The sequence below is a fragment of the Chelonoidis abingdonii genome, chromosome 4, assembly GCF_003597395.2.
Source record: "Chelonoidis abingdonii isolate Lonesome George chromosome 4, CheloAbing_2.0, whole genome shotgun sequence".
Lineage (NCBI taxonomy): Eukaryota > Metazoa > Chordata > Testudines > Testudinidae > Chelonoidis > Chelonoidis abingdonii.
The window spans coordinates 129,024,530-129,040,859 of record NC_133772.1 but is presented as its reverse complement, the minus strand read 5'-3'; the positions used below and the strand labels follow the sequence as shown (position 1 = coordinate 129,040,859).

The window sequence follows — 16,330 nt, the reverse complement described above, 5'->3', positions numbered from 1 at the left end:
TGTATAGGGTGTTCTGATGTTGTGGCTCGAGCTGTAGCTCAGGCTCTGAAGTCCCCACTCTCCCCAGGCTTCAGAGCCTGAGCAACAACATCTAGACAGCTGTTTTTAGAAGACTAATGCAAGCCCTGCTGACACAAGTCTGGGGACCTGGGCTAGGAGCCTTGCTCCTAGATGCTGTGTAGCCATACTCTTTTATGGCCTAGACCCTCAAAGATATTTAGGCATCTAATTCCCATTGATTTCCAATGGGCAGTGGGACAATGGTTAGCTGCCTGAATACTTTCAGGAGCTGGGCCTCAGTCAAGACTGGATATTTTCCTAAAAGATATGCTAGAGTTCAAGCAGAAGTTATGGACTTGATGCAGAAATTATTGGGTGAGGTTCTTTGGGTTTGTTATGTAGGTTGTCAAATCATAACTATCCCTGCTGGCTTGGAAATCTAGAAATTTGTAATGTTTGAGGGCAATGGACCAATCTCAGAAAACTGAAAGATTTGAATTGAATCAGCTCTAGGAACGTGGGGTCTGAATGCTCAGTGTCCCAAAGAGCTACAAAATTAGTCTCCTCAAGGCACCTAAATGTTTCCCAATATTAATCAGGAAAAAATCAAGATCCTATGCATGTGGGAACATGCCTGTGCCAATGTGGAGTTAAATCTTAGTAGCTTCCCTCAGAATCACAGGAGAGCATTTCAGTCCATCAGTGGGTGGACATAAATACTGCCACGGATGAAGCATGTACTCCACGCAGTGCAGTGCCAGCTATCACAGCTAGTGAAGAGAGGAAGGGATAGGCTGTGCCATATCTAATCCCTATAGCTACCTTCCGTATCCCTGACCAGTATCATGTGATTGGTGTCAGGAAATAAAATGTTAGCCTTCTGCCAGCACTCCTACGTGTCACACCTTCATTATACCCAGCCTTCCAGGGATGCTGGCAGTAACTTGGAGCAGTCCTTGCACTCAGGGACTGCTGTTGTGCCTGGCTCCTGCAGAGGAGGCTTTTTGTGCCCTCCCTTCCTCATTGTGCACCTGCGCATTGCCAGGCATGACTCAGCCTGCAATGGGATGGTGGCTGCTCTTTGTCAGCCAAAGCCCTAAGCTTGGCTGCCTGCTGTGACAATGGCTGGTGGCTCATTTTCACAGTGTTATTATGCTAAATGACAAGCTGAAACATGTCAAGCAAGCAAACTGGCAACTGTGAGCACTCAAAAATCACGAGTTTGGCTGTCCAAAATCATGGGATTGGATTAAAAATCATGAGATTTTTTAAAATAATAAAAGTTGGATTCTTTTTCTTTGCCTTCTGGTTGCTGAGCCTTAAGGATGCACGTGGGTCACTTTTTCAAGCTTTTTTTCTGCTAGAAACAACTTTATTTTAATTAAAACTGAGATTAACATGGAATCACATGAATCTGGGAGCTGGAGCTTTCAGAAAACTACCAAATATCACAAGACTTTCGATATAATCCTGTGAGTTGTCAACACTGAAACAGTGGCTAGCCCAAAGGCATGGCTTACAGTCTCATTGAAAGTGCTGATGTGTACTTTTGAGAGCTAGTGGCTATCATATGGGAGTGATGCATTTGTGCCTGCTCTGTGGAAAGCTAGTGTGCAGCAGATGCTTTTGTAAGGGGTGATACTGCTGTCTTTGAACTTTTATTCCCCAAGGTCCAGAGTTATTATTGTTTCAGTCCAGAGAGACACAATTTTTTCACCCTTGAAAAAGTCAGTCACCTCAGTACATCAGTCACCCCAGTGACAAACAGCAGGGACATACTCTACCTAGGCTTCGAGTTGTGAAATCTCTTAGTATGTTGGAGCTGCTACTATTGTTATACATGTTGTTGCTGCTGCTGGCCTTGAATTTTGTTATTTGAGGTCCATAGGGATTCCCACCTCTTGGCGCACTTGGTGCTACAGTTCCTCCTTCATAACAGGGAAACAGAAGAACAGAGAAGTTACATCACCCCACAGCTAGCGAGTGGCTGAATCCAGCTATAAAACCTGGTGACCACAAAAATCAGGGTATGAGCAAAGCAACAGATGCTGCCATAGCATCATTATTGACTATTAGCCTGTCAACCCCACTGGGAGATTTCTCGTTGGCTGGGCAAGGTTTAGGCACGTCACCATATGTCAAGCTGGTGTAATGATATTGGCGGTGGCATTGGCTGGAGAACTGAGAAAGCTGCTGGAGAAGTGGAAGAAGGGTAGGAATGGGCTGGTAGCAGCTGCAGAATAGTTAAGTACTCCAGTGAGCTCTGAAAGTGTGCATGGAGCTCTGTCTAGCTACCAGTGGTGGAGTGACTGATACCTCCAAGCCCTACCATAAGCACATCCTTGAGAAGTTTTGAAACATTTCCTTCCAGACTGCCGGATAAATGAAAGGCATGGCAGCAGCAGCACTTTTCCAGAGTAGGTAGAGCTTGAGGGGATAATATAACTCTGGTGTGGAACATACATCAGCTGCCTACAGCCTGTGTCCATCTCCTCCACCAGTTACAAAAAAGGCTGCAGACTCAGTGCCATCACCTCTCCCATTAGCTGTGTGACAATCAGCACCACAGCAGTGGGAGAAGAAAGAGTTGTCCTTGGTCTTGACCTGAAAGGACTGCATCATGGGGGGATTACTAGGCAGGGACTGGCAGGCTCTAATGCTGTTCCTACTGCTCCTGCTGCTATAGTACTGTGCCTCATCAGAGGGGATGCAGAGGCATAGCAGGAGAGCAGCAGGAGAGTAGGATGCCACATGGTGAGAGGGAGGAAAAGAAAGAGGTGGAGGAGGAGGCAGACTGGAGATACAGTTTAATGTGTCACGCCAGGCCTCCACTGCTGCTTTCGTCTCTCACGCACGTTCATTATGCACTTAATTGGTGGGGGTGGGGTGGAGGAATGTTGTTAGCATTATTGTGTTGTTATGTTGTGAATTCATATATAGGGTAAGAACTGGCAGCATGCTCAGCACTGTACCTAAAGGAAAACATGGTCCTTGCCCTGAGGAGTTTACATTAAAGGCCACGATTCTCCCAACATATGAGTGATTTCATGCCCAAGGGATCCCACAGTGTGACTATCCATGTATGTAAAGTTATTCATGCTTTTGTCTTCACCTCAGAAAGGATTGTTTTTATATCATGGCAGCTCACTCAAGCTAATGGAGACAAAGGGCACTGTAGATTTTACTTCAGTGTAGCTAGTTGAGGTAAACCTCAGGTTGCGGGTATAGCATTGAGCTCATCTGTAGCTACACTGAGGTAAAAACTATGGTGTCTGTCTTCGCTGGTATTTTACATTAAGATGCATTTTTTTGCACTGAAGACGTAGTGTTCGCTGAGTTGGGCTCCAAATGGCAGCAGACACCAGGAGGATGTTTCCATTTGTGAGGAGAAGAGAAACATTTATGGGTATTGCGGAGAGAGACATTCATTGGTTTGGGAGGGTAGTTTGTGGGACAATTGATCATTTGCCTAGGGTTATTAATATACTCATTTAAAAATTATATTTGGAAACTGTGGATCAATCTTTGGGTGATTTATACTAAAAAAACTCTTTGGTTACCTGCCATTTGGGGAATGGATTTTGTATTTTGTGGGAGTTGAGATTGGGGTCAGTTTAAAAAACAATTGGATTGTTTTAAAAAAAAGATTTGAAAACCTAACTTTGGCACTTGCTGCAATGGCCATCACCTCTAGCAGAGGTTTCCTGGTCTCGGTAGCTGCAATAGCATCACACAAAATCTACCTACCGTTCAAAAGCAGCCCTTAAACTTGGACCAAAAGTTCATTTTGGGTGTATGCTTTTAAAGACTTCTGTTGATGAATGGATCTGAACTTTTCAGCTCCTCCCCATTCATTACATGCTGCTGTTGACCCTGACCTACCTTTAACTTTAGAACTTAGTTTTCATTTCCATTTATTTTGTATGGGGGCTGGTGATGGGAATTTTATTTTTAAAACCAACTGCTGTGTGCTATTGCACTGTGGCTGACCCCCTGCCTACCTTATGTTTCCTGCCATAAGTGTTTCCAGATTCAAATATTCCTCCATATCTACTGAAGAGTAGGGAACTTGAACCCATATATCTTGAAAATCAGAGACTTAGGAGACTGGGGTTCAAATTTCTGCTCCATAACAAATATCCTGTACGACCTAGCACATATTATTTAGTCTCTTTGTGCTTCATTTCCTCAGCTGTAGAATGGGGATAACAGCCCTTCCCTACTTCACTGGGGTATTGTGAGGATAAATCATTAAAAGATGGTGAGGTGATCAGATACCATGGTAATGGGGGCCATGTAAGTCCCTAAGATATCTGAATGTTGAGGTATTCACCCATCTTCAACAAGCCAGTCCAAATGCATGCACGTATCCAAACTTTCTGCAGTTGTCTGACTCTCCATCTCACACATCACATTCTTCTTGCCAACACTTTTAGGCCTTATCTGCACTACTAAAAAGGTACATTTTTACTATGGGGGTATCTAACACACATGAGCTATCCTGATACAAAAATTCAGCGAAGACAGGCATTTTAGTTTTACTATGAGATACGCAGACCTCTAGGCCCTCTGGGTGTTGACCTTGGTGAATTTACCTCAGGGTAAAACTACAGTCCCTGGTCTTCATTGTGTTTTTACCTCAGGATGGCTCACATGTGTTAGTTACCCTGAGGTAAAAAATACACATTTTTTTAGCAGTGAAGACAAGGCCTCAGATACTTCTTTATACTGATCTTTTCCTTCACACAATTGCTACCCCAATGAGCCTATTTCCTTCCTCTCTCCCCTAACTGTGGTTGGTTTCCCGTCTAACCCCACTGGCTTGGATTTAAATGTCCACATTGTCAGTCTCAGCACCCCTGCCCTGCTTTTCATTCTCTCTGTCTCTCCCAACAAAGTCTAATCTGACCCTCTGATTCCTGTAGTTTCCTGATATTCCCTCAAGGCCACTGGAAGGTCCTCGCAAAATGTTTCAGTAGTCCAGGAGGCTGGATGCAGCATTGCATGCTTCAGGGCATCATCAGATCAAAGGATTTCTATCAAAGCAAGTCTACACTACAACACTACATCAGAACAGCTGCACTGATGCAGCTGTGTCACTGTAAGCACATCTGGTGAGATGCGCTATGCTGACAGGAGAGTGCTATCCCATTGGAATAATTACTCCACCTTCTCAAGAGGTGGAAGGTATGTTGGCGGGAGTGTCTCCTGATGACATATCACTTCTGTGGACAGCCCTTAGGCCACTGTAACTTCCGTTGCTCAGGGAGGTGTCTTTTACATCGACATAAGCGGTAGCGCCCTGTCCTGTAGTAATAGCAACAGAGGCAGATGTAAAGACAGCAATTGGCCAAGCAGAGCCTTCCAGACCAGATGAGACCTCACAGTGGGCACCAGCAAAAACAGAATAAGCTGAAGGAAGAACAGACCTTCGGTGCAGGGCGTGTGTGTAGTTTGGGAGAACATACTTGAATCAGTTTGTATCATTGAGAATGTTCTCATTCACTTCCGTCATGGCAGGGTTGAGGTTTAAGGCAGCTCTTATTGCTTGTCAACCAGCTTGCTCATTCATAGATCCTGACTGTATTGTTCATAATAGGAGAAATAATGATAGTGGAGATAAAAATTAATTGCATAATATCGGGCAATAAAACAGCAATTCAACTGCCATTGTTTAAAAGGAAGGCTCATCATGATACCACTGAGAAATAGGATTATTGATTAAAGCAGTGGTTCTCAACCAGGGGTACATATACCCATGAGGGTATTCAGAGGTCTTTCAAGGGGTACATCAACTCATCTAGATATTTGCCTAGTTTTACAACAGGCTAATAAACAAACTAAAATTTCATACATATGATGATTTCTTTATACCACTCTATATATTATACAATGAAATGAGAGTACAATATTTATATTCCAATTGTTATCTTATAATTATATGGTAAAAATGAGACAGTAAGCAGTTTTTCAGTATGAATGTGCTGTGAAACTTTTGTATTTTATGTCTGATTTTGTAAGCAAGTAGTTTTTAAGTGAGGTGAAAGTTGGGGGTACGCAAGACAAATCAGACCCCTGGAGGGCACAGTAGTGTGGAAAGGTTGAGAGCCACTGGATTAGCATACAGGACTTGGCCTAAATAGTGCTGGCCTAAATAATCTCAGTTCTGCCACAGACTAGCTCTGTGGCCTTGTCCAGGTTACTTACTCTCTTTATGCCTCATTTTTCTCACCTGTAAAGCAAGTATTTCAATCCATAACCACATTTGTAAAACACTTGGAGAGGAGAGTGATATATAAGTACACAATAATAATATTATGTTTTATTACTGTTATTTTCAGTGGAATTACTATGTGCTTGCCACAAAGTAACACATATGGTTTCATGTTAACTTGGTAATAATTGCCTTGTGTCATGACTGTAGGTAGGACACAGACCCACCTCTTCAGTAATGTCTCTCTTGTTTTTAATTAAAGGTGAATCATTTATATTGGAACTTATTCAGTGAATGCATATGTTTACAGTCTTCCAAGTAATTTACTATTCTACACACTAATGCGAATCAATGACCTCAAACCACTTATTTATTTTGTCCTGTACATGCTTGCACCTCTCACTTTTCATTTCCAGTTTCTTTTTTTACAAACTAAAGTGCTGAATTAAATATGTTCAGAAATATTGCTCCAGCCATCTCTCCTTTTGATCTAGGGACACGTACCCATCTATCTGTATGCCCTTCCCTGGAACAGTAACCCTGGGGGATACAATAGAGCATAGAGACAATACAATTTAATAAAGTCACAATAAAACATCCAAGGCCTTTCATACTTTTTCACTTTCTTTAACTCAATTTATTTTTCATTTCATGGACAGAGATTTAGTCCTTGGTATTAGTTTATGATTTTGCTGAGAGAATTACTCAACACATACAAAAGGAAATATTATTTTTATTATTTATTTTGTGCCATGTATACCATCGGAAAAAAAAACAGAGTTGAAATCACTTCAGTACCGCTGTGTTTTTCATTACAGAGTTATTACATATAGAAATTACTCCAAATTATCTGAAATGAATGGAAATTATGAGGTTTAAATTCCCCAGGTTACTGCAAGCACAGCACTGGAAATTTATTTTGTCATCTTGCTGAACATAATTGCTACAACAAAATTTCTTCCATTTTACTACCACAGCATAACTTATTTATACTAGTGTTGTTGTAATTTTACATCAATACGATGCATGGGAAGGAGTACACAGGTGGTAATTGAAAACAATAATTTGTTGTGTGGTCCAGGTGGAACAGTTGGCTCAAAAAAAGACTTCAGTTGCCGTTCTGTAAAAGCTTTGCATCACTGTGGCCTTTTACCATGGTATTATCAAACCTCTGGTGCATCAGGCACTGAGGTTGCCTAATTATCCTAAATTACATTTCAAAGTGTCAGCTGAGGTGAGGGGAACATGGGATCTATCATTATGGCATTGACCTGCAGACCACAAGCAGGAGGCAAAAGCAATGTGTTTGGGGACATTGTAAAACTGGAACCAGAAAAGCCATAGACCTGATCCAGAAATCAGCAGGGACTCTCGTAAGTCAATGGAGTTATCCAGGTGGAAAACTGCAGTAAAGGGAGATCAGAATCCAGCACTACATGAAAAAAACGCTGACAGCCAATCCCAGACATTGCTTCTTATTTCCCTAAAATACTACCTCTTCCTAGTAGCATGAAAAATGCCTGCTTTTTGGTTGTAAAAGGAAGTACTGTTATTTGATCAGTCTCAATTAAGAAACACAAACTCTATGTTAAAGTGTTAAACGCATTGATTCATACATCGCTCCACTCCTTACCAACAAGAATGTGCAGTTTGGGTGCAATATACAATCACTCCCAAGCCAGACATCCTCACTTTTAAGTTGCCTAGTTGTTGATAGGAATAACGAAGCTGCAGATGTTTATAGTGAATCTAGAGGCTGATGAATTTACCAATCTGAGTTCAGTTGTCCAAGTTTAAAAAAAAAAAAAAGATAAAAGAATGACCATAAATCTCCCCTATTTAAAGACCACAAAGCAGGGAAATTTTAGAGAATAAGAGAAAGACAAACGAGATGTCTTTCTTTTGTGATGTCCAGATTCATATTTTCATGATCCTTGAGAGACAGGCTGAAATGTTTTCTGTCATCAGTTTAAGTGGAAGATTTTATTGCCACATCGATATCCTAGAGGCCTTTGTTATTTCAAACAATTCCAAGGAGTTTAAATCCCCGTGAAATCATGGCTGGGAGAAGCTGATTGAAACCAACGTTAGAAAGCAGAAGACACCAGGAGCATCGCTCTGTTTCCCAAATTTCAGGATTTGTTAGTGCTGGATTGAGGAGTGATTCCCCCCCATGCAAAGTGGGTCCCGAGTGAGCCTCCAAACCGAGATAACGTTCGATATAGCTACATTATGGGACAACTTTTTTAAACGGGCTCTCACCAGGAAGATACCAGCCCGTCTCTAATAGCGTCCCAACTTTTCGCACAGTTGTACCCGCTGCGGGACCTCAAGCGTATCTGTCCTCAGTCTATTCCATGGAGTCGCGGCACTTAATACGCAGCGTTTTGCAAAGACACAAGCAGCAATCCCTGCCTTGCATTCATTAGCAATAGCGAGCACGCGAGCCCTGATGATAAAGCGCCCCAACCCGCCCCTCCCAACAACAAGAGAGAACTTTACCGGTCCTCCTTGTTCTTTGGGTTTCAGTTAGATTCGGAAACCCGGGTGTTCATTTCATGGCATGAAAGAACTCAGGTGGCATCTTCTCGTGATCCATGCACTGAGTCCCTTTCACTGAAGGGAGGGGGTTAATAAAATGCCCCCACGCACACACACACATCCTGTAGTTCATCACATTGTTTTGCTTTTGCCTGGAAAGTGGTACAGAAACAAACACACAAACAAAAACCCTAAGTAGGAGAGACAGAAAAGGAGCTGCCTCCTGGTTAGCAAGAGAGGCGCTCGGGTCACAAATACCCTACCCCCTTTGAAGTCAGTGGAAGTTTTGCCACTGCCCTCACGGGGGGGTAGCATCGATCATTTAGTGCTTGGGTCCAAGATACAAACAGGCTGCCCTCATGTCTGCAGGGACCTGTCTCCCACAAACGCAGAGGGCCCGATCCTGCATCCCTGACTTAACACAAAGGTCCCGTCTGCTCCAGACTTAGATGGGTGGGGTTTTCTTCTTTGGAGGTTTGTTTGGGGTTGTGTGGCTCCCCCTCCCCACCGCCTTGATGCGGGAGGGGTGCAGGATCAGGCCCCCACATTTCAGCTGTCACTCAGCTGTTTGGAACGGGGATGGAGGCACAGAACTCAGCTGGAAAGGCAGAAGATTCCCAAGGACCAGAGCACTGGAGATAAGCATTGTTGCCGGGATGTTACTTCCCAAATCCGGTCCCGAAGACGTCAGCAAGTGACAGACAAACTGTGGGACAAGCCCAAGTCTAAAGAAAGAGCGAACTTTGCATCCCTTGTGGCTCTGTCAAGAGGTCTGGGGAGTGGTAGCAGATAACGCGTTATCCCCCTCAGCTTTCATTTGACTGACAGCCTGAAATACGCCAGTGTTCTCACTTAAGGCTCATCCTACCTCACTCATGACAAAGAAAATAAGGTGACTTAGCGATGCTCTCTCTGTGTCTCATATTAATGGCTATCAAAGCTACAAATGAAAGAGACCTAGCAAACTGTTCCTCTGATTGTTGTTTTGCAGTCCCGTTTACTGCTGCAAAGTGATTTGCTACAAAAAAAATTACACAGTTTGAGTTATTATTATCTCCCACAAATTTGGTGCTACAACTACATCATTTTCAGAAATGATGTAAAATCATTGCAGACAAATATACAAGGAAGCCCCAAAGACCTCTTTTTATCTTTTTCTGTAATGGATCTGAAATGAGAGCTCATAGAGATACTTGTACAATATGTGACGGTAGAACTGCCACCGCGGGAGCTTTATTACTATATGTAAATGTGATCTAGTTAGATCCTGTGTTTCTAAAGCTCCTCACAAGGCAGAGCGGCTAACTAAGCCGATCGGACCAATGCCCTGCGTTTACACTCCTTTTCACAAACACCACCACTTAAAGATTCAAAGGGAACAGGAACGAATAGACTCGTTTCAGCTAAGACTGATTTCTCGCCCACTCGGCCCAGAGCTCTGTAAAAAAAACAAAAACATTTACTTCTAACTTAGCACGAGCTTTTCGAGTGAAGCATATGAAGAAACCTAAAGTCACATCCGTTGCAGAAATTGTAATTCTGCTGAAAAGTTGTTTGGCCAAAAGGGAGAGCGTGGAGACGGATTTAAAATGCGCCCAAGTGACAGATTCATCTCATCCTCTTGCAAGAATATTGGGAGTTCCTCTTTTACACTGAAGTTACAGTTATTTATACCCACTCCAAATTTCAGCAGAAGACATCACATGCTTTAAAAAAAGGGGGGGAGGGACACTCAGTCGCTAAACCACGTCTGAGTGCCGAAAGCTCTTGAATCGCCACGCTTTGTTGCATATACAATAAAATCGAATATTTAAAACTGTATTGGTTTGTTTTCCCTTAAGGAAGATGTTACTGGGTGAGAGTGATTTGTTATGATCCGCGTTACAGTATGAACAGAATGATCAGCACGTCGGGGCAGGATTTTTGTTTTGCTTTGTTTCTCCTTTAAAATAAAGAAACTGAAATCTGTAAAGCCTGTACACAGGCAGCGCTTCTTATTAAAAATAATTTTTCGTGTTCCTTTTTGTTAAGTGCCAAGCTTCTTTTCCTAGCTTTAACGTTCGCGCGTGTGTTTTTGTCATGTGTTAAAACAGTGCGATGGGGGGAGAGAGAGAAGAGAAAAGGAACTTGGACAAAGCAGTCAAATAATCAGTGGGACAGAAATCCTCTGACCATAGCGCTATTGTGCCTGGTAGCCTGAGAGGGGGGAAATGCGGGGGGCAGTTCAGCTAGCCCCCAGAGAGAAGCAAGCCCCTCTTGTTTGTCTGCTGTCACCGACTGTGACTTGGATATCGACAGAGTGGGAAAACAAAGCAGCGGGCCAGCTGCAGATGGAGGCGGGGTCGAGGGATAGGTCAAGGTTAGAAAGAGCCTGCTATTGATCTGGCTTTGAACGCGAGACAGGGAGAGCAAAGAGACTAAAGGGGGAGCTGTGAGACAAGACATTAACAGCTTTCAGTGCTAATGATCACAAGTGCCAGACAGGGGAGAAAAGAGGAGACTGAAAAATCACTTTGGAATCTTCTCCCCCCCGCCCCCACATTGGGATATATTTTAGAAGGAGGAGGAAGAGAAGGCAGGATTTAAAAAAATGGTTCAAATAAGCTGTGTGTAAGGCGATGCCAGCTTTTACACTAGAGCTGATCTCACTTCAAAGGGAGAAAGACCGCATCCACCCCAGGCTGAACCATTAGAGGCAATAAGGGAACGCAGTATGGTCAATCATTTATGTGTCCTTATCTTTGGTTTGAATGCCCACTGTAAGACAGTGGTGAATCAACAAATGATGCCCAGGAACTCCCTGATAAGGGTTGCTTCAGGTATGTGCAGCTTCCTGCAAAGATCTGAAACCGGCCAAAGTAATGAGAGATGGACTTTGCACCCACCCCACACCCCTGGCTGTCAGTAACGCCATTCGCGCTGCACCTTTAAACCACGAGCAGCCAGTGGGTTTGCAAATGCCCTCTCCCTTTCCCCCCAGAATCGCGAGACACATTTTGTATGAGAGTCACACACACAAAGCCTGTTTGCCACGCCAAGCGAAGTGCAAGGAAATGGGGAGTGGGGAGCATGGAGGGACCAAAAGAGAAAGAAAGAAAAACTCTTCTTGGAATGCATGAAAGCGAACCCTTATAGGAAATGGCTGTAGAAATATGACTCAAGTATCTAGAAATGCATGAAGTGCAGTATGTGTGTGTGTGCGCGCGCGCGAGAAAGTCGGTAGAATTATTTTAAACTTTTTTTTTTTTTTTTTTGCTTTTTTATATTTTCTTTGGACTTTCAACTGTATTCCTGGAAAGGCTACGACCGACCCCTGTGGCATCCATCATGCTGACACCAGGTGGGGCTGGTGCTTTTCAAGTTTCAGGTAAAACGGGGGTGGAGCTGCAGGAAGAATGGTTCAGCAAAAGATCCCCTGAAAGGCATGGGAAAGGACATTGCTGCTCCCCCAGCCCAGGTTCCTCTGAAGGCGTTTTTCCTCCCCTCCCTCCAACCGCAGGCTATCTCGGACCTTCCTCCACCTCTGGCCCTTGCTGTGCCACCCTTTTTGCACCCGATCGTTTGAACAACTTTTTGACAAGGCTCCGTGTGTGTTGGGGTGTGTGTGTTTAAAGCAGCCGCGGATCTCTGAATTCCCGCCCAGCTGCTGCGAGTTGTGTTACCACCACACTGTTCATTTTCTTTGTAGGACCCTGTTAAGCAAAACAAACAAACGCCAGGAAGAATCTAGGCAGGGTGCTAGGAGTTGAACTGGCTTTTCCATAGTTGCCTTTAAGGGAGAACGGTGGCTGAGCCAGGCAGAAGAGGGCATGGCAAGGTTGGCCCTGAGCCCGCCAACAAAACCCATCCCCAGGCCTGGTGGTGGGATTTCCTTGGCTTTCCCCATGTGACATCCCCAGTCAGAACTAGGGTCTATGGAGAGAGTGAGGCTGACGAAGCAGATCTCATAGATCTGAGAAGGTCTCGCTCTCTGTAGGGGGAGGCAGATTTCCCAACAGTTGCTGGAAGAGGCGAGTGTAGCTGGTTAGCCAAATACTGCTCAAAGCAGATTAAGCGCAAGGAGATGAATTTTGGTCCCCTAAGGCTCCCCAGCGACTTCACACACAGAAATATTCATTCAGCGTAGAAAGCGAATGACACGAATGCCGAATGTCTTGCCCAGCGTGTTCAGGATGAAGGGTGATGATTTTTATTGGATTTCACTGCAGCCCCCATATCTGGCTTCAAAGTCCCCCCCCACACACTTCCTTCGCTCTGTCCAGACCTAGTGCTGAAAAGCACTTCGCAAAGAAGTTTGCTTTTCTGGGGTAGGGCGGGGGGAAAAGGGGAAAATACAGGGGGGTGGGAAGAAGGAGAGGGCGGGGCAAGGAAAGTTGGTTTCCAAGAATCTTAAAGTTGGAAGCGCACTCAGCCGGGCATTTACCTGCCTGTGAAATCAAATGAAAAGTACATGCAGTGTCTTGTTCCGCCGTGATCTAAATGCCTCTGGATTCTCCCTGTCTTGGGTGAGTGCCACTAACTCACACAAAGATCTTCCCTGTCAGGAATTTTCACACGAACAACCACCATCACCACCACCAAAGGTCGAAGCGGTGTGCATGTGTCAGAGAGACAAAAAGAGTCTCCCGGTGTGTTTCCTTGTAGCATCACTCACAGATCAGGGAAAGAAAAATCTCTCCCCAGCCCACACAGATATTTGTGTTACTGCAAAACTGTTTGAAATACACTGGGAATGTGCCTACAGCTGAGTACCTGGGGTGCTGTCTGAAGGAAAGAGAAGCCCTTCACGCCAGTGATCCCCAGCCGCTTATGCCGGTGATCCTAGAAATGGACCACAACGAAGCAAGACCCAGAGTCGAGCCCGGACTATGGAGATCCTCTGCCATCATTAATAACAGAGCGGAGCGATCACTCTGCCAGGACCCTCGCCTCAGCCCCGCTGCCTGCGTCGCCCTGAGCTATCCACTCCGATCCTGACCTCTCTTAGCCCGGGTGGCGATGCCACGCTGCCTGGCATAATCCCTTGGAGGATTTAAATCCAATCGAGGCACTTTGCCCCAGGGAGATTCCCAAGTCACTCCCCTAGTGAGTCCCCGGCCGGGGTGAACAACCCGCTCGAACCTCACCACCCCAGCCCCACGGGAGCTGGTCTCAGGACAGTTACAACAGGGGAGAGGGAAGTTTAGTTTGCATGATTATTATTTATCACGATGGTCATTATTGATCATTATTATTTGGCTGGCACTCGGAGTGCCAGTGAAGGAGGCAATACACAAAGCCCGGAGCTGCTCCCGATCCATGCATGTGCTTCAGTTTGTGTGTGTGTGTGTTTCTTGTTCTCTTGCAGGGTACAATGTTAAAAAGCCACCGCTAGTCGCCCCCAGTGCTCCTACTCTCTGGGTCTTTTTGTCTCTAGTGCAGATTAAACGTCACGTCCGCACTTGAACTTGAATTTTATCCCATTGTACAGAGGCAGCCCCAGCCATAGAGAGACAGAGCGCTCCCAGAGAACCAGGACTCCGCCATCTTCACATTGCAATATATAATAGTAATAGCCAGCACCAACCCAGCTGCACTGGGGGCTTCCTTCCTTCCAGTCCCAGTGCCAGGCGAGGGGGAGCAGTGCAAAGTGGTGCAGAGGCATTGGCAATCCAAAAGCACTAGGGCAAAGCAGTGCCACTTGAACTGGGAAAGAGGAGACACAGTTTTGGCTACCCCTTTAAAAACCCCAGCAAGTGTCAATTTCTGAAAAAAATATTTTTGGGGGCATTTTTGTGTGTGTGGGCAATCCCCATTCTGTACTTCAAAAAAAAAATCTTGATTTTTTTTACCCTCCTGGTGGAAGAAGTGCACTTGCCAATTTGCCAAGCACTCTGGAGAGAGAGAAAAAAAGTGTCACTGTTGGTGCAAATCCTCCTAAGTTCGAGAAGAGATTTGGAAGTCCAAGTGACAGAAGCAGTGGAGAAAAGACAGTAAGAGAGAGAGAGAAAAAAAGAAAGAGCTTTTCCTGATGATGATGTTTTTTTAATTCAGGGGGATATCCCACCTAGTGCACCAGAACAACAAAAAAGAGGGTTTTTCTCGTCTCCATTTTATTTTATTTTTTAAAAAGAAGAAATCAATAAAGAAGAAGACGAAAGAGTGAACGAAAAAAAAAGAGGAGGAAGATCCGCCCCCCCACATCCCCCCCAACCCAGTACAGCTCTCCGGGCGATGCCAGTGTAAATGCCAGGGCAATGTCCCGTCGCAAGCAGGGAAACCCGCAGCACTTGTCACAAAGAGAGATTATCACACGTAAGTTTGAACTTGAAACAAGAACGATCAGAAATCAAGGCTCAAAAGGGGGAAAAAGTCCAGGAAAAGCCAAGTCTAGTAAGACACTTTAGAGCCAGAGAGAGATGGGGTTGGGGGAAGAGGAGAAGGAATTAAAGGGGGGAGGGTGTGTGTGGATGGGAGGAGGGGGTACTCGAGAAAACCAAAGTTTGCAGTGAATTTGCAGGCTGTGGCGGCGCGGGAGGGAGGGAGGCGGCGTGGGGCAGAGAAGGGGCCGGGGAAGGAGCTGGCGGTGGGGTCTCGGTGTTTTGGTTTGCAAAGCCCGCGTGCTGGCTGCAGTGGGAAGGGCCGGGGAAAGTTGGCGAGCACACGCGGCGGGGTGACAGCCGGCCGGGGGAGATGCGGGGAAGGGGAGCCGGGGGGGAAAGGCGGGCAGCAGAGGAGAGCGGCGGGAGGACGGAGTGTGTGTGCTTGTGTGTGCGTGGGGGGGGGGCCCACGGAGAGGGAGCTGCCGCCGGGGAGCCCCTCTCGGCCAGCGCGCTCCGGGGGGGGAAGGGAGGCGAAGCCGGGACCGTCCCCAGCACCATGCGGGCAGGGGGATAGGGGAAGATCGCCGGCCGCGGGGTGAGCTCCGGGCAGCCCTTGGGCTAGGGGCTGGGGGAGGTGAAGTCGGAGGGGGAGAGCAGCGGCAGCCCGGAACGCTTGTCAGGCTCCAGGTAGCTGGGAAGGCGGCTGCCCTCCCCTACCCCGCTACAGAAGGACCTGTCCAGGTGCCAAGGGACTGGAGGGGGCTCCTGCCCCTCCACCGGCCACCGACTCAGGCATGGCAGCGAGTGGACCGGCGTGTTCCGCTGCGAGCCCGGACCCAATTTGCAAGAGGGTGGGGGTGGGGAGAATTACCCCACGAGGCATCAGCTGCAGCAGATAATACTAATACTAATAATCACAATCACAATAAAGCATCTAGGCAGGAGCCTTAGATCCACGCTGAGAACCCCCCCACCCAAGCCCGGGCAGGACTGAGAGCTTCACTTTGCAAAAGCTCCCATTGTAAAAGAAAGAGAAGGTAATAAGATGTAACAATCTGTACGAATATCCGGGGGACAGTGCAGTTGTGTGTGTGAGTGTGTGTGTGGGTGCGCGCGTGCTACAGAAGCGGCTGCAATTGCACCTTCTCTGTGCACGTTCGCTCCCCTCCCACCTCTGTTTTTAGCGTTTATTTCCCTAATTTGCCATGCACAATTTTAATGCAGTAAAAATCAAACCTCTTCTAGGTCCAATGAAGATTGCAGGCAGGTTTTT

At 45.8% G+C, this 16,330-nt stretch overlaps 1 protein-coding gene across 5 annotated transcripts in view; it reads left to right on the top strand.

Moving 5' to 3' along the window:
- Positions 1-14,238: 14,238 nt before the first annotated feature.
- The window catches only part of BCL11B (BCL11 transcription factor B), a 102,563-nt gene continuing 100,471 nt past the window's right edge, over positions 14,239-16,330 (top strand). For all 5 annotated transcript variants that reach the window (XM_075065673.1, XM_032773749.2, XM_032773745.2 and 2 more), the window contains exon 1: positions 14,239-15,049. In XM_075065673.1, coding sequence (XP_074921774.1) covers positions 14,992-15,049 — 58 coding nt within the window. In that variant the 5' untranslated portion in view covers positions 14,239-14,991. The remainder of the gene's footprint in view (positions 15,050-16,330) is intronic.